The 24736-nt window shown below is 31.9% G+C and overlaps 2 protein-coding genes across 2 annotated transcripts; one reads left to right on the top strand and one right to left on the bottom strand.

Annotated features, from left to right (window-relative positions):
* Positions 1-9257: 9257 nt before the first annotated feature.
* twf (twinfilin actin binding protein) lies at positions 9258-16130 on the top strand. Its single transcript, XM_073084169.1, has 9 exons — positions 9258-9417; positions 10471-10548; positions 11091-11202; positions 11777-11939; positions 12172-12305; positions 12829-12932; positions 13376-13519; positions 13714-13832; positions 13944-16130. The coding sequence occupies exons 1-9, from the start codon at positions 9393-9395 to the stop codon at positions 14094-14096; spliced, it is 1032 nt and encodes a 343-aa protein (XP_072940270.1). The 5' UTR covers positions 9258-9392; the 3' UTR covers positions 14097-16130.
* A 513-nt stretch (positions 16131-16643) lies between these two features.
* On the bottom strand, positions 16644-20163 carry 140up (RPII140-upstream gene protein). Its single transcript, XM_073084170.1, has 6 exons — positions 19838-20163; positions 19081-19246; positions 18239-18327; positions 17691-17824; positions 17001-17109; positions 16644-16904 (listed from the first exon to the last, which is right to left on the bottom strand). Exons 1-6 carry the CDS (start codon positions 20020-20022, stop codon positions 16784-16786), a joined length of 804 nt encoding a protein of 267 aa, XP_072940271.1. The 5' UTR covers positions 20023-20163; the 3' UTR covers positions 16644-16783.
* Positions 20164-24736: the final 4573 nt, after the last annotated feature.

Here is a 24736-nt window from a genome sequence, read left to right as displayed (position 1 = left end):
TACTTACGAGACGACCATCTCTCTCCTCATTAGTGGCAACTCGTCTGTGAACTACCCCTGTGTTAGGTATAGGGAATTGATTAGCATGGTCATTACTCTGGTAGGTCCGTGGGCGGCAGTGGCCACATACCATCCCATGGACTCGATGCTTGCTACTTCAATCGCATGAAAACACATTCACAATGTGTTTGTATTGGTAAGTATACAAATACATAAAATATGTTTTTATACCCAGGTGTGTCTCCCTATCAAATATCGGAAGAAATTACGCCCTCAGGACTCTTACAGAAAGCTCCCCTTCGTCGAAAATTACAGATGCAGTTTTGCCCTTCAAGGCGGAAGGCAGTTATTTGTACACCATTGTTTATCGAATACAATTAAAGGGGTTGTGAGTATTTATAAATATAATAGAATCCTTTATAATCCCTACAAAAATTGTTTGTAACTATTTTCATGACAGAAATCTCAAATATAGTACACCGTAGCAATGTAGTCATTTTCCCATTTCTGAAAACAATTATTTTTTATATACCTATATAATTTTTAATAGCCAAATGAAGTTGTATAAATTTATGACCACTTGTAGGTAGGACTCAAATATCCATTGGGCACATAATACTCAAAATTAGGTTAGTAACACATTTTTGCGAACTCTACAACACCTCACTCGCTCCATGGTTTCAATAATACAAAGTAAATAAAGAGAGAATTAAAATTAAAAACTCTTAGGTTTATATTTAATCTGTGGGGTTGAAGTTTTACAATTTGACTTTCACCATCCGAGCAGTGCACGCGTCGTAGTTGGATAACTTTTTATTTCAGTTTGAACCCAACTTCTGATTATGTGTGCAACTAAGAGTTAGCGCTCAAGACAACGAAGTCCCGGGAAAAGTTTAGTATCTAGATTCTGTATGAGGCCGCATTATGAAAAGTTTGGAACGAATGTTTTTATGAAAATATACTATCATATTAACTTTGCAATTTGGATTTTGGTAATTAATGCCTTTCGCCGAAACATAATCAGAGTTTTAATCCAAAAATGTAATAAAGTAATAATAAGTTTTACTTATCGTGTTTTATTTTTAATTGGGTTAACAATGCCAAATTATTATTTCATTTGAATAGAATCTACTTTAAGTGCCTACTATTGTTAAAAACAACGATTAACCCTTACATAGGTAAATTTTTGCGTTTTTGTACATTTGTTTAATTATTTATAGAAAAGTAAATATGTTTGTTATGCGCCTACGGTGTCCTCCATATCTTGCATATATTATTATTATTATTACAATTTAACAGACACGACGTCATTAACATTCGGATAAAAACTACACTAATAAGTCATTCGATTAAAAAAATAAACTGTTAAAAAAACGCTACTGCAATCTTACACTGCAGTTGGCGTTGGCGATCCGCAAGCGACGAAGTGCACGCGAGGAACTTGTCAACTTTTTGTTTGTGTGCGCATTCCAACTTTGATTGTGTGAAAATAAACTTCCAGGCTGAAATACTGAAAAGTTAGTATTGTGTGAAGCCTCACAAATTTCTACTGTATGTTGTATTAAATTTTTCTTACTTTGTGTAAGAAAAATTTACGATTAAGCACTTTTTATAAAATTGATGTAACAAACGAGTTTACAGGCCATGTGATGGTAAGTGGTCACTGCCGCCATGCAAATCTGTAACAAACTCTTCAAAAGACTGGGGTTTCGGGGACCTATTTAAGCTACATTATATTAACATTTAAACGTGAACCTTAGCACAAATATTTGATAAGTTCAAGGTGTGAAGTCAAACAGCCACATTCAAAATCAAATGTAAATATGCCCATAGGAACAAAGCAAGCAACCAAGTGTTAATTAAATACTTCAGCCCAAATAATGCAAAACGCTATATCGAAAACAATGTACCAACATTTATAGACGCTATTTATGCTTTCAACCCTAACAAAAAGTAGAGAGAGTGAAACAAAGAAAAAGCAGTGGTTATTAAAATTACAATGGTAAAACTTGAAATCTTGAATGAACGTATTAAACTGAAAATGAAAACATAATAATTGCCAATTGAAATGCTTGAATGTAGAGCTGTCGTTATTACACTCACCGACAATGTAAAATTGGCCTCTTCATAAAATATACATTTTAAACAGACTTGACGATTCAAGAGTACTCGTACAAAATCGCCTAACTTTCGCTATGAATCTAAATAAAGGATTAAATAAGTACTTAATTATAATCCAATTCATAAGTATTTTGCAGTCACAACATACCATTCAAAAAATAAGTGAACATTGAAATCTGGAATATTTACCAAGATATAAATTTGAGATAAAAACAATAGTCTATTACCATACAATAACGTTTAATTAACAAAGAAATATAGTTAAAGCTCAGGTGCTAGCTAAAGCATTATACGGTATACCTACTTTTTGCTCGTGGTTAAATTATCCGTTTGAATTCAAAAAGAGAAAAAGCAAAACTCCGACCAGTTATATTCGCAACGTTCAGCGGGCGCGGAGTATTTATTATTCATTCACAAGAAGCGCCACGATATTTACTCTCCCATTACTGTGCTGCGGTCGCCTTTCTTGCATTCAAAATTGAATACATGTCCTCTGAGTGGCCTCGCGTGGATAACTGTAAACGTGGAACTGAAATGTCGTGATTATGTTGGTTTAATGTTCACTACTGTTTTATTAAATTGCAGTCGCATGCGGTCACCTAATACTGACACTGCCTATGAAAATTTGTAGCTACAGTAGCTGAAGTTGATCAGAGATGCGAAACGTCATGTTATTATATATAACTATAATTCCGCTGGCATAGACAATCCATGGAGAATTTTACCTGAGCATATCTTATAAATCTGTAGTTATTTTACTTTTAACAATACTCAAAAATACGGGAGTTAAATAATGTAAACATCTATCACAGAATATAATAACAGATAAGCAATTATTAAAACTAACGTTTCATAAAACAAACATACTCTTCACTAACAGACTTTTCAAAGTAGAAGTTTGCTCAACAAAATGAAAGCCAAAAGTGCTAAACACAATAATTACGAATGAAAATAGCTTTTAAATCCACGCAGTGGTAAAAATGCACCGCAAAAAGTCCATAATCCACACTTTAATTTGCGGTTTGAACGTAGAGCAATAAATAATCGAGCGAACATAAAAACGCGCCTACAATATCTGGATGCACAAATCTCGGGAAGCGTTCGACTCAAAAAATGAAAACAATTAGCGCCGGCGCCGGCTGTGCTCGCATCGAAGATAATTTACTACCGTTTACCACTGCACAACCTGTATCAGATTGTTTCATAGAAACACTAAGTAATACATTTAGTAGTAATCATGTCAATTCAGTTAAAGGTTTTCCTGGAGAAAAAAATCCATGAAGCAAACAGTTCCTTTATAACTACGTATAGGCAAAATTATTATAGTTCTTATTTATCTTAGAGGTACATATATTTTATTAATTAACGAAAACACTGAATCAGCATAACCTCGAATCAAAGAATAGATACAATTAGCCATCGACGCCGCCTGCGTTCGTAACCGGGGTAATTTATTTCCGATCGCATCGCAGTAGGGGCCCGTGGAGCTCTATACAGCTTTGCATGGAAATATCGGAAAATTTCCACCCTAGAATACGTGACAGCGGAATAGATTTGAGCAGTAATCAACAGACACATGCACTACTATGTTATGACATGATTTGACTCGACTTCACTTTAATAATCCCATTCCACAAGCGTCATGATGCTATTATTATAAATCTATCGATGGTACCATAACCTTCAATAAGCACATCCTTCATGTAAAATATGTAGGTAATAAAGAAACTTTAAATGTATGTATGTATGTATCAAATGGAGTTAAACTTCCGAAGGGTATCCCTTCGAAAGTTAAATACAGAACGGTAATTTAAATACAGAAAATGAATAATGATATGTTTAAAAATGAATCCTTACTAATATTATAAATCCGAAAGTAACTCTGTCTGTCTGTCTGTCTGTCTGGTTGTCTTTTCTTCACGCCTAAACCACTGAACCGATTTTAATGAAATTTTGTACAAAGATAGTCGGAGACCCGAGAACGGACATAGGATAGTTTTTATCCCGGAAATCCCACGGGAACTAGGGATGGCGATCTAAGATCGATTAATCGGAGAATCGATCTTTTGGACCAAAAAGTCGATTATTTTAATCGATATCCTTACTAATATTATAAATGCGAAAGTAACTCTGTCTGTCTGTATGTCTCTTCTTCACGCCTAAAACACTGAACCGATTTTAATGAAATTTTGTACAAAGATAGTCTGAGACCCTAGAATGGACATAGGATAGTTTTTATCCCAGGTAGAGATCTTAGATCAGAGAATCGATCTTTTTGACCAAAAAAAGTCGATTTTTTAATCGGGCTTCAGTAATGGATCCTACCTACGTTTGTGGGTCTTTTGGCATACTCTAAATAACCATGAGTTTAAAAATATCAATTCTTGCAATCGGAGACGGTTGCAACATTATATTTGTTTATATAGATTTTATTGGGATTATATTAGGAGTGGCGATTCTTTCCGAAAATGATCGATTTTTGAATCGATTCGAATCGAAGTGCAATAAATCGATTCACAAAAATATCGAGGCCCTAAGAATCGATTCTATCTTAGATCTTTTCGAGGATAGCGGAAAAAAAAGGTTATCAGAATCAAACAAATTATGTCAGCAAATCCGTCAGCAAATTCTTACTTCCTTACTAATCCTTACTAATATTATAAATGTGGAAGTAACTCTGTCTGTCTGTCTCTTCTTCATGGCTAAACCACTGAACCGATTTGAATGGAATTTTGTAGAAAGATAGTCTGAGACCCGAGAAAGGACATAGGATAGTTTTTATCCCGGAAATCCCACGGGAACTACGGATGGGATGGCGATCTGAATCATGATGATGATTTTTTGATTCTGTTTTGAATCAAAAATCGATTATTTTAATCGATCTCCAGTAATGGATCGATTCAGTGAATCGATCTTTCAACCCAGAAGATCGAAATTCGATTTTTTCATAATTTACCTACAGTTACTTTACTTATCCATGTTAGTCGATCATCTATCTATTTATATAAAAATGAATATTTGTCTATATACATTTTATAAAATCGGAAACTATGCATTTGATCAAGTGATGATCTCTTGCAAAGTTGTTGTCCAAGAGACCACGAAGGTTTAGGAGTTGGTAAGACCGACAGATAGCACCACTGTCATTCCAATGAAGGTACGAATTTTCTGTTTTATGTATGTCATATTATATCTTTAAAATGCGGGCGAAGCCGCGGGCACCACTAGTATTTTATAAAGAGATACAGTCAAAGGGTTATTTCCGCAGCATGATTTTCAAAAGTACTTTAGAAATGATCGCAAAAAATTGCATTGCAATTGACCCGGAAACACTAATAATACCAGGAAATAAAGGAACCAGGACAGAAAGAAGCGTTGTGAATCCAGCGAAGCGCAAGGTACCCTCGAGTTGGATTTATTCTGTGACAGTTGAGATTGCTGCAATTTATTCGCTCATGTTGTAAAGATACACGCTATGTCAACTTTTTATCTATTATGTACTTAATGTATTTGCGGTCATATTCCTAGACCACCAAGAATATGATTTGTTTAAATAGAGTGATGCTTGCCTGATAAAAGTATCGATATCAAAGCAAAATGAAAAAATAAGAGAAATCGTTATCGTGACCGAAAAATGTATGTTATGATACGTATAGTCGACATGTCACAAAGCTTTTCTTAACTCATTCCCACCCGTACCTAATTCATAGCGTAGTGCCGCAGTGACTCCAGACACGAAATCGGGTTTAATACGTATTTACAGGCGGCTAATGTACAAATATAATATGGGTGCGGTACGACCGCCGGCCGGTCTAATGGCTTCCATTACGTTGCTCGCCACCTGCGGTAATGGCTCAGAAATATTTAATTGATGAGAGCTCCACTGATATCCCGATTCACATTTTTCATCAATTTATAGTATTTTACGTCCGCTTTGTGGAAACACGAGTCTTCGTTGCGATACATTGCATTACCGATACCGCCAGCCAATATTGGAGGTAGTGCCTCATATTTTAATCCACATTATATTTCTTACAAATAAAGCGATATGGAATTAAGTAATTACTGCACAATTATAGTTATTAGTCGGCCATTATTGGTACTCTGAAACAATAAAATATAATCAATTTGAACGAAACGAGAAGTAATGAACTGTTTCTGCCTATTTGCCTATATCTTTACAGATGACAATGAGTAGGTACAATTGCAATGTAACTCGACATAGCGCGGGGACTGCCGTATCCATAGATTTAATACCTTGTTTTATAGCAATTTCAAATCACTTATGGAGTCCTCCAGATTTTTTTATTACATTCCTTCATTCATGTTTTCTTAACTGTGCTTACAATTTATTTACAAATGCGAAATAAGAGTCAGGATAGTTAGGTCCTTATTTGAATGAAATGCAATTCATTTAACAGGTAAGTATATTATAATAATACAATGGCTATAATTCGTATTGTGAATTGAATGATTGATCAGTAAATGATGATAGTTAAAATTATAAATGGACCTATTTTGACAAAGCATGTTTGATTAATTTCTAGTTCTGCGGTTGGAAAATAGAATCAAATTAAATGGCCTGACCATTTCACCTCATAATTAATTATTCTCTAATTTGAATAACCATTTACCTATTTTTAATTAAATAAACTATGTCATTGCTTGATTTAAATGTTTTCTCGACCAGGGATCGAACATGGAATTCTCAACAAAACAATTAAATGTGGTACAACTTACGTCATATCAATCTATCGGATATATTGTCACGTTAAATAGATACATAATATAGAAATACATGTACCTAATAAAGAGGATTAAATGCTCATTAAGTTGACCATAGGACATAGGTAATCAAAACACGATAAATGGAATTACGTATCAATAAATTATTCTCCAGAATGACTTAATCTCCATTTTAATTAAAGTATAAACGTCTTCTTCTACAGGATATAAGTCTGAAAATAAATTGTTACCTACGTTGTAATTTAGATTAACCGCCAGGCAAAACTATCAAAGGAAATCTTGCTGATACACAATTGAATTTGTAGATATACAAGCTCTATCTTGATTATTCAAGTTAGTTTAAACGGAAACCAAAATGTTAATTCCTTATTCCTCATTCGCTCCTTAACATGAAATCAAATCAGCGCAAGAAACGCTTGCTAATTACACAAACGTATCTCTGTTTGTACAATTTGCGTTGAGCACACAAACAGTGTCTGTTGGGAAAGCATCTTCTACGAATATGTACCTACTAATGTATTTTAAAATAATACGATGTAGGCCGTTCATTAGAGCTATTTAAAGATACGTATCTTTATTTGTGGTATGCGGCTTCTTTTCACTACAAATCACCTTGTTTTTCCTAAAAATATAAACTTAAAGTACATAATATTTAGATAGGTAGAGATAAATAATTAAGCAGAAAATAAATCTTACCTTATCAGAGGTTTACCACAGATGCCCATGGCCGGCAGTAGCCACATGTCGTTATGTGGACTGCATGCTCGTCTGCTACTCCTATATCATGAAAAAAGCTTAAGTTCATTGCATAAAAATGACTTACGTAGATGATGATTGCTCGTGTACTGTGGTACCAATATTTCAATACGTAATATCATTTCCTTGAGACACTTACCTAAGACAAATGCAATTAGTATTTAGAAGTTTCTCTAGATGCCTACTTCCTCGAGAGAAAGAAAAAGAGAGAAAATTGTCAAATTTCGATGTACGCAAAACATTGGATATACCTATTGAATACTTTATTATTATTATTATGATATATAATGACGTTAATAGTAATCTAACATCGCTACCTTCGCTGACAATCTCTTGAAAATAAAATATCTAAAATAAGTTATTAGTGCACTGTAATAATGTTATAATTATTATAGGAATATAATATTATAAATGAAATTTAAAAAAAATACCGCAAAAACATTGGTTATAAGTGTAGCTATTAATAGAGGTACAAAGATACGAGTTATATCACGAGATACGAAACTAATCAATTCTTCAAAACATTCCTTATTCCAGATGGTAGAACACGCACAAACAGCCCACACGCTCACTTAGAAATAACATTCTAGATCTTGAACACTTGATCTACTAAGTTACTAATAACAAATCATACGATGTACCGACAAATCTTATGTCTGATGATGATGTATGATTTGTCGGTCTGCATGTGTCATTAGTACCTAAATAATGAAGTCATTCTAAGAAGGTGGTAGAACCCCTTGTGGTTCGACTCCGGCGGCACCATCGCCACACCTATTTCTGCCTAATATCAGCAGTGTTAGGCGCTGCTGTGTTCCGTTTTGTGGTAAGGGACACATACGTTTCCGAGGCGTTCCAGCTTAGTCCTTAGGGATAGCGGCGCATCTGTGGCCAACCTCTGGTAGGAATATCTAATCCTGTCTGGGGTTGATTACAGATGTCTATGGGCAGCAGTAGCCACTTACCATCAGGTGGACTGCATGCTCGTCTGCTACTCCTATATTATAAAAAAAATAATAATAATAATTTACCCACATTATTATTATTACTTTTGCTAATTGCTTAATAAGGTGACATGCAATATTTTTTAAATCCTAGGAATATTATTAAATTTATGGGTAAATTTTAATTAATGTAATTAGAAATATTTTCAAACTCCCAATCTTATAAATTATGCTCTCAATATTCAAATACTGAAATATTTTCAGACGCCTCGGATCGGGTATTATCTTATGCATTGTTATTTTATGCATTATAAAATTCAGTAATTTGCTGGTATCATTAGTCCTCTATTGTAACGAAGTAGAACTAAAATTTTATTCTTTTACTAAACAACAGATGACTCTGAGAATCAGTATGTTTTGACATTATTAGAAATAGTTGTTGACGTTATAGTACAGCGTCTTGTTCAACAGATGTCACTGCATGTGTTTAGTGTATAATCGCACTAATTATTTTATGCCTTTGTAAATGTTATGTTAACTTAATGAATAATTTCTTAGATGATCATTATGTTGTATTTCGCTATAAAATTTTGAATCAAATTATTTCAAAATTTCGTATTCTTATGATTTATAAAGTCTATGGTTATAATAATAAAGAAAATGACAAGTGACTATGACACTGACTGAAACAAATTTGACAATTGACGCTGCTCTTGCTGTTTACCGCAGATCGTCCTCCCACATGAATTTCCCGTTAGAAATAGAAAATTAAATCATTCTTTTATGTCTACATACTAATATCAATAAGGGCGACACTTCATCAAAATGTCCCATCAAACCGGTATACAAGGTATGTAAAATACTTATTAAGGCTTTGTTTTGCTATACTTATTAACAAAATTGTGTTACGAGTTACTATTATCGTTGTTGTGATAAATTTATCAATCTCAAATGTAATTAATCAATACACAACGCCCTTAGCCGCTTTGGGCGTTAAATTCAGGGGAGATTGTAGCTAAAAATAGTTTAATCAATATAATATCTTTATACCTACTTCGTATTCCATATGTGTAACAGCATAGAAGTTTATAGTGTTATATAGTAAGCTGTGGCTATTTAGTTTAACCTGTAAACTGTAAAACTGAACTAACCAAAATAACTAAAACTTATCACTTAGTATTCTTTGCTTATAGTAAAGAAGTATCAATAATTATTTTATTGCATAAGTTTTGATATTTAGAAATATAATAGATTTATATAGACAAACATGTCAGATATTGGAAACATCAGCTGAAGATTGAATAAACCAATTCAACAGATTGGGTAAAAATCTATCTATAATATAGATAATAATACATCCCTTTATATTTGATCAAGCATTTGTGGAGTTATAATCTAAGACCATTATTAAAAAAAAAATCATACATGAGTTCTGTCCCCAACTGGAGTGAGGCCAGATATATGAGGCCTTGCCATAGTCACTGGGCTAATCTATGCATGTTGGTGACCATAGCAAATCAACAACTTATACTTATAGAGATATTACTACCAGGTAGTAGTACTCCTAGTACTAGCTACTACTAAGGTCCTGAATTCAATCATTTAGCTTCTTACTACTATATCTAAGACAGAGAATGTGCCACAGTTTGCAGCTCATACAGTATAATGTCTACTGTTACATCCAAACACTTACACCTACTTAGTTTGACATGGTTTATTATGGTTTGGTAAAGTCTTTTCTTTTGTTAGATAAAAAGTAAAATTTATAAATGCAACAAAGTTTATTTTCATGACAAGAGCATTATACGATATTATAATGTGAAATATACGTCTAGGTTTTGTGTATTTAATTTATGCCTATGGCCTTAAACCAATAAAACCAATTATGAATATTTTCTTACAGCTAATGCAGAATTAATGAAATACTTTGGTAAATGCAGAGATGGCAAAATAAGAGTTTTGAAAGTTAGCATTGAAAATGGTAAGTTTAAACATTAGATTAATAAATAAACATCTAAAAAAATATGTGAAAATTCTGAATGTTGCAAACCCTCAGCTGGGTACTTTGCATTTCCAGGTAGGTAGCATAGTTTTATGTATACATAGATACTATAAATAACTGATTGTCATCTTGTGGCAAACCACAACAGCCACTTCATTTCCATTTTGCCTTACTAAAGATTTATGTATAAAATAAAGGTAGCATCAGTGATACTAAAAATAATTATCATTATCCCTTTCTCGTATTTCTAGAATGTCCAATTAGAAAAGCATACTTTAGGGGTATTTAGTAGAGAAGGCCATTTATCATTCCTTTGCACATGCGTGCAACACTGTATGTTCATATCTGGGATCAGATCTCACACCTAAATAAGATGTGGATAATACTCCACTCCAAAATATAAGACAAAACTTTGGGGTTGATGTTTATATGACATAATGATTTAATATCCAAAATGACCACATTTTATTTTAAATATTCAAGAAAGAGTTTATTTTAATTATTGTGTTTATCATTTTCAGAACAACTTACCTTATCCAAATATCAACCTGTGAAGGGTACATGGGAGCAAGATTTTGACAAATATGTACCATCGTTGATTGAAGATGAAATTCCTTGCTACATACTATACAGGTAAGCTCATAAGTATAATATAAACATTTAAACTGTAATATCTTACTACATATTTTAATCTACTTGTACACACACTGTGTGTCACCAAAGTTCTCAAAAAACATAATGATCTGTTGACACAGCACTATGTATACAATTGAAAATTAAAATTTCTGTTATTAATTATATTGTGTTGTATTATTGAAACTCAGCTATACTATACAAAATTTGCTGCATCAACAACTTGCATTTATTAATAACAGGTAGACTGCACGACATATTGGTATTCTCATACATTCCTTTAATTTGTCACGTAACATTACTTTTCAGAATTTGTTCCTTATATCTAAAGATACACTATCAGATAGTGGACTAATATAGAGGATGTATTTCTTTTTTTCAAAATGAACTCGTTCGATTCCCGGCTAGGAAAAAAGATATTTTAAAAAACTAATGATGCAGTTTTAGTTTTTATCAAAATCGGCCTAGTACCTCCTTACCGTACCATTTTTCGCTAAACCTTATACTTTCGGATTTCACCCTGAAGGCCTATTTGAAAAATTCACCCTGTATAATATTTACTTACTATCCACAGATTTGACTCCACCAACTCCCTAGGTCATGAATGGTTGCTGCTGAGCTGGTCTCCAGACAATGCAGCTGTCAGGCACAAGATGTTGTATGCATCCACTAAAGCCACCCTCAAGCAGGAGTTTGGCTCATCTCATATAAAAGATGAGATGCATGCTACTTCAAAGGTATATTTCCTATGTATTGTATTTATTTAACCCACATGTATAAGTTTTAGGTAACAGCCTGCACTTCAGTAACTAGATTTTCTTATTTAGACTAGGTATTATTATACCTTAATCTTTGAAGTTGATTGAAGTGAATATTAGGTGGACAATATGTTAAACTTTGTCTTTTATCTATACATAATAATGTATGGAGACAACAAAAAAATTGTTACGATTTGTATACTTTTTACAGGATGAAGTGTCTCTTAAAGGATACAAAGCACATGTCAGTGGGGTGAATGCACCGGCACCTCTCACAGATAGAGAAGAAGCATTAAAAGAACTTCAGCAAAATGAACATGAACCAAATTACAGTACGGATTCCAGGTAAAATATATTTATTTAAATATTAACAAAACCCACACATTGTTCAAATTACAGTAAATGGTTGTTGCTGCCCATGTACATCAGCTGTAATCAACCCTACAATGGTATTTTAATCCAACTCATGCATACTACATGATTCAGTTTATATGCCCGTGCAAGAGCCTATCCTTAGCATACCCTTCAAACTACAAACCAGGAGCATCTCTATTATAAAGCAGAAATATGTGTTGTTTTGTTACCAATTATCTCCTTTTTGTATGCAAATTTACTATGTTGTAAATAGAGATCCTAAAAAGGTAATAGATTTTTTTTTTTTGACAAACTCTCCACTATTTATAAATGAGTAATAAATGGCAAAATTTAAGTTATTTTTTTTTTGTTAAAACTCTGATATTAGGCGTTTATAAATATGCGACACTAGATTGTTTAGTTTATTTATGTCAAAATAGTCTGCTATGGGCAAAGTTTATCTACAAAATATACATAAATGGACTTGACTGGACCTGGTATTTATATTTTTCAGACAATCAACAATGGGTGGAGTTGCTTTTCCCATCACAGAGACAGCAAAACAGGGTATATTTGATCTCCAACGTGGTTCCTACAACTATTTACAGTTTAAAATAGGTGGGTCAAATTGAGTTTCACCATTATCTCAGATAACACCTAATACATAAATTGATATATTATACTTATGTTCCATTGCTCCACTGCATATACAACTAGTATAACATAAGTTTGGATATGGCATGTATACAGATATTCTTATATATAAAATTCTCATGTCATAATGTTAGTTACCATACTCCTCCGAAATGGCTTTACGGATTTTCACCAAATATTATATACATATTGAGTAGGGCCCTCTCATTATGAGAGGAGACCCGTGTCCAGCAGTGGGACAGTAATGGGTTGATGATGATTGAGCAGGTCTGAGAATCGGCTACTATCTATTTTTTTATATCCCTAAGTGATAAAGGTTGTTCACCCTTAACATTTTTTTTTATTTATATGGCAACACAACGTTTGCCGGGTCAGCTAGTATTTATTTAATAATTTATAATTTTCAGACCTAGAAGAAGAACAAATTAACCTCTCAAAAGCAGCAGTAATAACACTTACACAACTGCCTGAACAAGTGCCAAACGATGAGGCAAGATACCACCTGTACATCTTCAAGCACACTCACGAAGGAGACCACATGGAAAGTATGGGTAAGCTGTAAAAATTAAAACTGAAATAATTATATTCCACTGGGCTTCCTATAAGAAGAGGCCTGTAAGTTCCACTTGTATGAAACAGTTGCAGAAATATTAAATAAATCCTCTATGATTGTTAGTAATTATAATTATCTTTTATAACGAAACATAATTAGGCATAATGTATAACGATTGTACAACTTTTGCAGTGTTCATCTACTCTATGCCTGGATACAAGTGCAGTATAAAAGAGCGGATGTTGTACTCTAGTTGCAAAGGACAATTTTTAGACATTATTGAAAAAATGGGACTTGAGATTGCGAAAAGAGTAAGTAGAGAAATAGTCATGAAATTTAAAGAAGTTTAGTATGTATAGAAATTTACAAAGTTTATGTAAATTCTACTATTCTAATTTCCTTTTTTTATTTTTTATTCTCAGTTGGAAATAGATGATGGGAAAGAACTGACAGAAGAATTTTTGTATGATGAGATCCATCCTAAGAGGAATCTACATAGACCAGCGTTTGCTAAACCAAAGGGTCCACCCAATAGAGGAGCTAAAAGAATAACAAAGGCTCAGTCAACTCAATAATTGTGATTTATAAAATTGGCTGAAATTTTATTCTTATTAATATGTAAACAGATTTGTAAAGTATTAAAGTTTTTAAATTATCATGAAATTATGTACAGTATAAGAATTCGTCTATCTGATTTACACCATACATCAAATATACTAAAAAAGTAAAGTAAAGTTCCGTCGCTCTTCTAACACACAAGTCTAGTCAAAGATAACTCCAGCCAGCACAGATGAACAAGCAGTCTGCAAATAAATACAATTCGACGGTCCTAAGTATGACAACCATGGAAGATAAAAAAATATATATTATTTTTAATTAACATACCCATGACCACGTTATTGCTGTTGGTTACTTTCGGAGCCAAGTCATGAAATATCACTTTGCATTAGTGCATCTTCACTGGTAGCAAAAATTGCACATTGGTCAATAGCTATAAAAACTGGTATTGATTAATATCAGCTGAAACTTTGAATATCATTAAATAACTGTACAATAAATATAAGACGAGTATTATATAGGTATCAATCTTTAAGATGTACGGTATTTTTTTCTTAATGTCCAGTCTTTAGGAGGTAGGACTTTCAAATTCTGGTAACTAACCACCACATGGGATAGACATCTATAATCTAAGAAGTAACATATTCTGTAGATTTCCAGAAATGTACTCCTGACTCTTTCTTCCCTTTTGGCATAATAATGTAATAATTTTACTGACGCAAATGTGTATTGATCTTACAGTATTGAATAGAAATATAATGAACACTGTTATTTACAGCACAAAGTATATAGAATATGTTATATAACATATGTATACCACTTGTATAAGGCTAAAGATTCAAACAAGATCTCTTGTTTGATAAAAAAAAATAGGTTTATATTATATGCTCTCATATTTTATCTTAAAAATGGTATTTTTTCTACTATGTAAGCTGTGAATCATGTTTTATAAAAATGTAATTTTGTTAGTCCTGAAAATATTTATGATCTAAAATTGTGGTGATATGCCAATTATATATTACAACTACTAAAAAATATTTTTGTTGTACTTGTAATACTCTTAAAGATAAAAGTAAATATCTAAAATATACATATTTTTGAATTGTTACTTCACTATTATATTACTATAGGAAATTATTTATGTTTTATTATATTTGCCTATCGTATTTATTTTAAAATATCGCATGTATAACATACATATAATATGTACATTTGAAATATAAATATTATCTTCTCGTAAAATAATATGAATTACAATGTATATTTTAAGATAATCTTTCTCTTTTGCACTTTTTTTCTAATTATTAAAAACTTTCTGGTTTCATTGGCTTTTACAGATATTTCAATAATTAACACATTATAATTATGTATTTATTGTAATATTAATTTGTCAATTTATGCATGTGCAATATGCATTGGCAGTTTGAATTTGTGTGATAGTGACTATGTTCTGCTGAGACAGTGGGGGTCAAAAGTATATCTTTATGTAAGAAAAACTATCACACCACCCATATTATGGATTAAGATCATACTCCACCACGCTTGGCAGATGCGGTTTGGTGTCTATCAATCCGTGAAATCTTTCATACAAATTTGAAATCTTTATGTAAAATTAGGAATTTTTACCAGATAATGTTGTTCTTCTACATCCACATGTCATTACTGACTGTACCTATTTGTACATTGTTAAAAAATTGAGTTTTGATTGCAAAAGTAATGATGAAATAATATGTGTACAATTTTTTATTCTTGCCCTTTTTATAAAATAGTAGGTAAAACATTATTTGTCTGCTCACTGTATTGGGTAAGTTCAAGTTTTACATACATTTATATGAATACCTAGTATGTAGGTATTGAAATAAGATTTTATGAATTACTTTAATCTATATCAATTATTGCTTAGAGGACTTCTACATACATAATATTTTTATTTGTTAATGATACTATTATGCACAAAATGCGAATAAATACTTTATTCTATTTTTGTATAATCTAATTACTGTCTTATGCGCCTTTAGAAAACAGTTTCAATAAATTGCTTTTACGTATGATTGTAGCTTTATTATTAATATTACCATACCCCTCCTGTGATGTGCTATGTGTAATATCAAGATGCAAAATGCATTAAAAATAAGTTGTAGTTTTCCTGTTGTCTATTTCGGCATAAAGCAGCAGTGAAGTTGGTATGATGGTAGCAACAGACAAGACTAAATACAGTGGATTATTTGGTCATATAATACAGAAACCCGTCTCTGATGACCGGTAATAGATTATTATAATTGACGTTATTGTAATTGATAATTGATTGCTTGAGCAAGCAAGTCCGCTTTGGGAAAATTTACGAAATACATCCAATAACAACCAAAAACAGGCATTGGAGCAATGTCTCCAGGCGTTTAAAATGAAACCTCAAGTATGTCTCACTTACCGCAGCCTCAAGCAAACTCAAAACAATTAGAACACAGCAGCGATCAACGAAATTGATTATAAAGTGAAAATAAATGTGGCAGTGTCAAACCATAAAAAGTTTTATCACCGTGCACAACGTTAAAAAAATGTAGGGATATTGTTTATAATCTTGTATTTTTAAATCATTACGACTACATAAATATGCTTATTTACACTTTGATATACAAACGAAAAATTGTTCATATCCCATATGAATGTGAAGGTACATTCAATAATTATTATGCTATGAAACGAGCTAGCCCAGGTTATCTACTTGTGTCACTCCTTTCTCTTGTACCAGGACATCATGATGCCTGGTGAGGTTGTCGTGTTTTTCCACAGCAGATTTTTCAACAGCTTGATCATATTGTTCTTTTCTGTAAAATAATTTTAATTAAGTAATTATGTGGTTGTAAGGCAATATTTGTTGCATATTAAATCTTAAAGACAGAGTTAAAGTAAAAAAAAAATACCTTGCTATTTTTAATTTATACATTGAAGCTCTGATATCATCCATACTTCTGCCAGTTACTTTCAACACTCCAAATATTAATAACCCCCCAATAAGACTCAATGCTGCACCTGCGAAAGTAGAGTATGTAATATTTAACAATGACAAAAACTTATAAGAATTAATGACTTAACTATATGAACTATGATCTCTCACACTGGGAGTCAGAGAAAACTTAACTGTGCATCTGGTTTTAGAAAATATGATATTACTGAAATTAAATATCACTGGTGATCATGATAAAACATATACAAACATTATATGGAAACCTATGCATATGCCATTGTGAATTATGGCGAATCCTCATTATGAGAGGAAACTCATACCAGCAGTGAGATAATCTATATATATAAAAACCAATTGCTGTTCGTTAGTCTCGCTAAAACTCGAGAAAGGCTGGACCGATTTGGCTAATTTTAGTTTAGAATTACAGTGTGGCAGTACAGGGAAGGATTAAAAGGTATGTAAATATGAAATATATTTCATAAATAAATTCTGAGGTGGTACAAGGGGTCCGCTAGTAATTTAATATAACTCAGTATAGACAAAGTAAATAAAACTATTCAAAAAAGTTATTTCTACACATTAGTCTCTTTTTTTGGTCCAAAGTGTACTAAAAATATAATGTGATGTCATGACAGATATGACTTACCTAAACCGGCTCCCACCACCATAGCAGCTGGACCAAGATTAGCTTTATAAAGTGCTCCTGTTATAGCACCTGCAGATACATAATCAACTAAAGAGTTGTCACCTCGGTATACTGATAAAGTTGTGGTAAATAATCTGAAATAAAAATGTGTGTGCATAAATAAATAAATGACTATATAGATGAGAAAAAAAAACGAAAATTAAAATGATTGATTAATATTACCTTTTATATACAAATCAGATATCATACATACAAGCTTCTGATCAAACAATGTCAATGAGATTTTTGTATATATCTATGTAGGTTCATTCGTACTTAAGTTATTTTGATCTAATATTGATATCAATATCTAATATATTTTTAGCACCTTATAAAATAGCTTTATAATAGACAGATATATCAATATACTCTAATTAACATTCAAATTGGAACTACATATTAATTTTTATTGTAATTATGTTTTTTACAATACATACCTACAAATTCACTAAACTCATTGTCTATTGAAGGAATATGAATTACTGTTTTATTTAAATCTAATGTCTTACCCAAATAGTCCTGAAAACATTCCAAGCCTCCAACCCCAGTGGTATGCACCTTTCGCAAAGGCTACGGTTACATGATCTTGTAGTCTTTTCTGAAAGTGTAATTATAATTTTCTTTTATAACACTGTAATCATAGGTGAATGAACAAATTCTTGATGCTAGAAATAGATGGCATGTGGCTCCCTGTTCAAACCACATCGGTTTAGCACCTTTTTCATTCAGGAGAAATATTAGTCAACTTTGACTTATTTGTGAATGAAGATTCTTCACACATACAACAGTAAGTATACAAGTATACAAGTATTATTATATCAAAATGATTATATATAATCTAAATAAACAATTTATATGTCGGAGAAGGACGGCTCTCATCGACATCATTGATAGAATCTATAGGTTTTGTGGGCGTTGTCATAGGGTAGATGCAGGCACAAATACAGTAATCACAATATTTATTGTTCTTTACATTTATGACTTCGGATTTACAAAATAACTATACTATGCTACTAATATTACTTTACAAACAAAGGATTTGAGCAGCAGGTTCAAGGTAGTGACTACACGCTCCAAAGCACAACGAAATAATGATCCACCTCGATCACTCACATCAGTTCTTATCCATGTTTCCCCACCGCGCCGCCACATACCTCGACTCCACTAGAGACCTCTTAAAGTCTCTGCTCTGATTCTAATACAAAAGCTATACAATACTGTTAATTATAATTTAAAGCAATTAACCCTTCGATTGATCAAGTACCAATAACTTTACTAAAATACTAAAGTAACAGTATAGCTAAAGCTATATTAAATAACTCTGACTCTTCCTCCGACATATATATATTACCTTAGCTTCCATAGTTGATTTAAAAATAGTTGCTTGATTGTTTTCAATAAAGTTCACATAGGCATCTTTAGATCTAGCAAATCCTCCCATGCATGCACCAAAAAAACATCCACAAAGGGTCATTTGCACTACATTATTGAGCTCTGCAGAGATTTCATCAAACTCACTGGAAATAAATTATTAAAAATGCTCTATAGTCATTATATTTTTCATTTTACTTCATAATGGGTTGCTGATTATTAATAGATTATACACTGAGTCAATTCATTGAGTTGTTAGGGAAATGCACACACTCTTTTTCGATTATATTATATTGTACATTTAGTGTGGAAGCACGGAAGCTCTCTTATTCCTATGATACACTCTTCAACGAAGTTGTGATCATAGTTATTTCTTTTTATTTAATATAGAAGTTGCAGACGAGCATGCAGTCCACCTGATGGTAAGTGGCTACTGCACATGGACATAGGTAATCAACCCCAGATAAGATTAGATATTCCTACCTGAGGTCGGCCACAGATGCGCCGCTACCCCTGATGACTAAGCTGGAACGCCTCGGAAAAGTCTGTCTCCCTTACCACACCCTTCAAACCTGAACACAGCAGCGCCTAACACTGCTGTTATTAGGTAGAAATAGATGTGGCGGTGGTGCCGCCGGAGTCGAACCACAAAGGATTCTACCACCTTCAAATAATTTAATATGTAATTTAATATTTTAGGTTAATTCAGTCTATAATGTGAAAGATTTTTTCCTTACTTCTTCTTAAACATCGTCTTCACTCTATCGAAACCCGTTTTAGGAGTTTCAGGTTCACCCATGTTTATAATATCGTGATCATGCTCGTTATGATTCCCAATTATAGGAAATATAAAAGACGGCGTTAACCGTACTGCGGTTCTAAGTATAATTTTCGAATTCACAAATATAAACATTTTGTGCATTTTATGAATATATCATTAATAAACGGAATACTTAATCAATAACGATGATATTCTTTAATCTGTTATCTTACAAATTACTACATTATTTATTTAAAATAGTCTCTTCTTATTTTCAAAATTCGTAAGTAAAATATCTGTCACTTCTGTGACAGAAGTGACAGATATTTTACTTACGAATTTTGTATTACAGAAGTTCTGTCAGTGTCAATTAGGGATGTCTGACACCGAATTTTTTGTGAATCGATTTATTACACTTCGATTCGAATCGATTCAAGGATCGATCTTTTTTGAAAAGAATCGCCATTTAGTGTCATTGTCGAAGTTACCTATTGTACCTACCATTAGTAACCTATACAGGAAGTCAGTGTATGAAACAAAGGTTACTCTATGGTTTAGTACAGTAACTTAAACATGGGGAAAACTGAACCATAATATTATTATTCTGTGATTGAATTGACTCACTAGTGAGAAATGAAAATACTGTGAAACTACAAAGCCAAACTGTATCCCCCGATTTTGTTATCATTAGGTTTTTGGATTTCCCCCGTTTGGTAGCAAATTTAAAGACTTATTCACGTCAAAAGCGATTTATACCGATATTATTATTTAATTCTATATGTCGAATGAATGAGCTAGTTGACTCTTCGCAAAATACACTACAATTTTTATCTACATAAAACGTATGCCTAAAACGCCCGTCGCTATATCAAGGCGTCTTAAAACATGAACAAATAAATGTCATCAAACGTAACTTCAGTTTAAAATGAAGTATGAACGTTGAATTAATTTTAGCAAAAAAACACAAATCTGTTGACGTTTGGCACAGTAAACAGTAGGTCGGTAAATTCTTTGCGACAAATCCAAACCTTTTTGTTTTGCTACGTCAGAACTTTGTATATTATGTATTATATGAAGTCATAGCAATGGCCATGCGCCATAGATTAGTAAATATTACTCACGAGAAGAAAATATAACCAGTTTTTTATCCTTATAAACAACACTATCAGATAGTGGAATATTATAGAGGTTGTATTTTTTTTTTCAAAATGAACTCGCTCGATTCCCGGCTAGGGAAAAAGTTATTTTTAAAAACTAATGATACAGTTTTAATTTTTATCAAAATCGGCCTTTCAGCATTTTCGCTAATCCTTATAGTTTCGGATTTGGCCTTGAAGGCCCGTTTGAAAAATTCACCCTGTATATAATATCTATACATATATCCATAACAGGACCTATTTTAAAAAACTTTTACCTAGCCTATTCATTTCAGATATCAGAAAATCAAAATTGACTTTTTCTATTGCAATAACTTTTTTCAGCAATTTTTTTGCAGTACCCATTGTGAGATTGATTAATTTTATTTGTGCTATCATCATAGATTAGAAAAGATAACTCACTCCTAACAAGTAAATGTTACCAGTTCTGACAATTGAAATTGTCACTGTCATCTATTTTCATGTTTGAGGAATATTAAAAAAAATATTTTTTAAAGCATTTACGAATAAAATTGTATTTTTCTGCACTTTTTATTCGATTTCGTGTTTTTGCATCATTTAATTGCACATGTCGGCATTGTGTTGCGTAAATCACACCATGACAGTCGAAGACGTAATGTGAAAGTAGTCAGTCATTTTACTAATTAAGATGTCTGGATTGTTGTTTTGTTTATTATGATTTACGATCCTTAGAGATTGAAATAAACGATTATTTACGTATGTGTCAGCCATTTTATGGTTTTCTTCAATTACAAGGCGGTGAGATATACAGGGTGAATCTCCATAAAGTGCACATATTGAAACAGGTAAAATTAAACCGCATTTTGTCGACAAAAAAAATATAAAAAAAATTAAAAAAATTTTTTTTTTGGGTTTTACGACCTTTTGAATTTTTTTTTGGGAATTGTGCACCTGAAGTAAATAAATCGCTTTAACTTTTAAACTAAGAGGGTTATCAGGTTCAAACAAAAATAACAATGATTGCCAATGATAGGCCGTACTGATCCATGAAAAAAAAAAACAAAAAACAATCATCTTCCCAGGAAAAAAATGTCAGATTAGTGCAAAAAAGCACTTTTTTTAGGTAAAATTTTCAGTAATCATCAATTTCCTCAAAATAATCTAGGCATTTTATTATTATTATTTATTATTATTATTTAATGCAATTCTACGTCGTATTAGCTTTCAAACACTAAAAAAAACCACGCCTCTAACTCAAGTATAAAGTTTGCTAGGAACGTTTCAAAAAAGACGCGACGCACGTGCGCCCTAATAAAACTGGTATAGTCCGACCCATAATTAGATGTCCAAAATATAAACAAAGGAAACTATCAAAAATATGTTTCAATGGTAAATTCATGGTAGTTTCTTATTTTTGACGATATTAAAGTGATAAAACAGTAATAAAATAAATCTTTAATAATTAAAAAAAACACTAGTTTGTATTAAAAATGTTATTTATTACCAACACCCTTAAGAACTGCGTTTGTTTAAGCGCTCGTAGGAAACTTTATACTTAAGTTAGAGGCATGCTTTTTTTAGTGTTTGAAAGCTAATACGACGTAGAATTACATTAAATAATAAAAATAAAATAAAAAGCCTAGATTATTTTGAGGAAATTCACGATTACTGAAATTTAACCTAAAAAAATTGCTTTCTTCACACTAATCTGGCTATTTTTTTCTGGGAAGATAAACTTTGTTGTTTTTTTTTTCATGGATCAGTACGGCCTATAATTGGCATTCATTGTAATTTTTGTTTGAACATGATAACTCTTTTAGTTCAAAAGTTATAGCGATTTATTTACTTTAGGTGCACAATTCCAAAAAAAAAAACTTCAAAAGGTCGTAAACCCCAAAAAAAAAGAAAATTATTTTTTTTATTTTTTTTGTCGACAAAATGCGGTTTAATTTTACCTGTTTCAATATGTGCACTTTATGGAGATTCACCCTGTATACTTATCTATGGCTATCATATAAAAGTATTCTTCAATTTTTACATCTTTGCGAAATCGAAATTCAAGTCCTCGATATTTTTTGAATCGATCTTCCAACTGAATCGATTTATACAAAACGCATCCCTAGTTTTTGACGGATGATTTTCTATTGCCTGCATATTAATAATTATATTCGTTAAGGAAAAATAAATAAGGATGAAAGCAAATAAAGTTAGGCTGAAAAGTAAGAAGCCAAGGCTGCAAGACACTACATCAAAAAATACATTTATAAAATATAATATTGTTATATACTAAAAATGTAACGAATTCATTTGATTTTCAGTTAATTTGCATTATTCTGTTGCAACTACTTATTATATTTCTTATTTTAAGACGATTTTTGCCTGCCATAATAATGTTTATGGCTTTAAGCCGTTATCATCGTGTTAAAAGATTAAAAAAATACGTAAGTCGCAGCCAGAAGCGCGGGAAAGGGCAATTTAGTGGTGATTTTTTGTATTTTTAAATACTAATGTTACATATTTCGGTTACATACGAATATAAATATGATCTCATTCCCGTTTATATATATGTTTACTTACGTATTATATGATATAAAAAAATTAGCATGTTAAATTAATTTGGATTGCATTAAGCGCGCAAAAAAATATTTCAATTCTACACCATAGATTAATAAAGAATATAAAGATACTTCGCCGCCTTGAAATTGAATGAAGCCACAAATGGCTTATTATAGTAAGTTCTTTTTTTGTATTCTTGACAAATAAAAACATTTTTAGAGAAAATTTATTTAAGAACTTACTAAAATAACCTGTTTGTGGCTTCATTCAATTTCAAGGCGGCGAAGTATCTTTCCTAATCTATGACTTAGGTACTTAAAAATCCAGTATATATTATATACTTCAATAACTAAAACTTGACCATTTTATTTTACTTTAAAATAGGACCTAGTAGACTTTGCTTGCTAGAACGCAATTTTGCATAAGATTTTTTTTTAACAATGAAACATTTTTATTCATTTTATTTCAGTAGCATGCTTTCAGTAGCATTTAACGAAACTCGAGTTCGCCGCTCTTCACTTCAAATAAGCCCTTCAATACTTAGACGACGAAACATAAAGTTAGTAAGATTACATTTATTTTGTACAGTTGCGGTATGACGTAGCATAATTATATAGTTAATCAGAGGCGAATTGTATAAGCTGAACAGTCGCTACATAAATGACTACTATGTAGGTATATCATCCATGTAGGTACATATTTTTCTATCTTCGATGTTGATAACATAATATAACATTCATTATCATAAAAATTATCAACATAGGATAAATAACAATCATATTTTAAAAGTTCATTATGAAGTTGAAATTGAGAGTTGAAAAAGCTGATCTCTGTACCTAATTCGAGAATCTACGGCGACAGTCAACACCATTGCCACACTTATTTTGGTCATAAATTAGCACTATTATTATATTTTTGTAGATATCGCAGTCTTATATTTGAAGTATGGCTACAAAAGGTTTTTGTAGCCATACTTATTGAAGTTAAAGTACTTACATACACTAAAATAGGTGTAACAAGCGTGGGTAATATCGAATACCTTTGTGATAACTTGTGACAAGTCAACTTTTCTAATTATACTTAGTGCCAAATAACCAAGGGTTGGTATAAGGTACTTACATAATTAAATTATAATTTAACTAAAATGCGTATTCGATCTTAATTAATTTAAAAGGGCTTGGGATGCGTAATAAAAAATGCAA

The sequence above is a fragment of the Epargyreus clarus genome, unplaced genomic scaffold (genome assembly GCF_041222505.1).
Source record: "Epargyreus clarus isolate Ecla_fem2 unplaced genomic scaffold, WU_Ecla_fem_2.2 ptg000021l, whole genome shotgun sequence".
NCBI classification, from domain to species: domain Eukaryota; kingdom Metazoa; phylum Arthropoda; class Insecta; order Lepidoptera; family Hesperiidae; genus Epargyreus; species Epargyreus clarus.
Note: the sequence above shows the minus strand (reverse complement) of the source record. Positions and strands in the feature narration are given on the sequence as shown.

What these genes read in the sequence shown, in the direction of transcription:
- twf (XM_073084169.1), top strand. Translation starts at nt 9,393, where the DNA reads ATGTCCCATCAAACCGGTATACAAG. An exon ending in CCATCAAACCGGTATACAAG is followed by an intron (nt 9,418 to 10,470) that starts GTATGTAAAATA and finishes ATTTTCTTACAG; the next exon opens with CTAATGCAGAATTAATGAAA. An exon ending in GACTTGAGATTGCGAAAAGA is followed by an intron (nt 13,833 to 13,943) that starts GTAAGTAGAGAA and finishes TTTTATTCTCAG; the next exon opens with TTGGAAATAGATGATGGGAA.
- 140up (XM_073084170.1), bottom strand. Translation starts at nt 20,022, where the DNA reads ATGCACAAAATGTTTATATTTGTGAATTCGAAAATTATACTTAGAACC. An exon ending in AATCAACTATGGAAGCTAAG is followed by an intron (nt 18,328 to 19,080) that starts GTAATATATATA and finishes TTACACTTTCAG; the next exon opens with AAAAGACTACAAGATCATGT. An exon ending in ATGTTTTCAGGACTATTTGG is followed by an intron (nt 17,825 to 18,238) that starts GTAAGACATTAG and finishes TTTTTATTTCAG; the next exon opens with ATTATTTACCACAACTTTAT.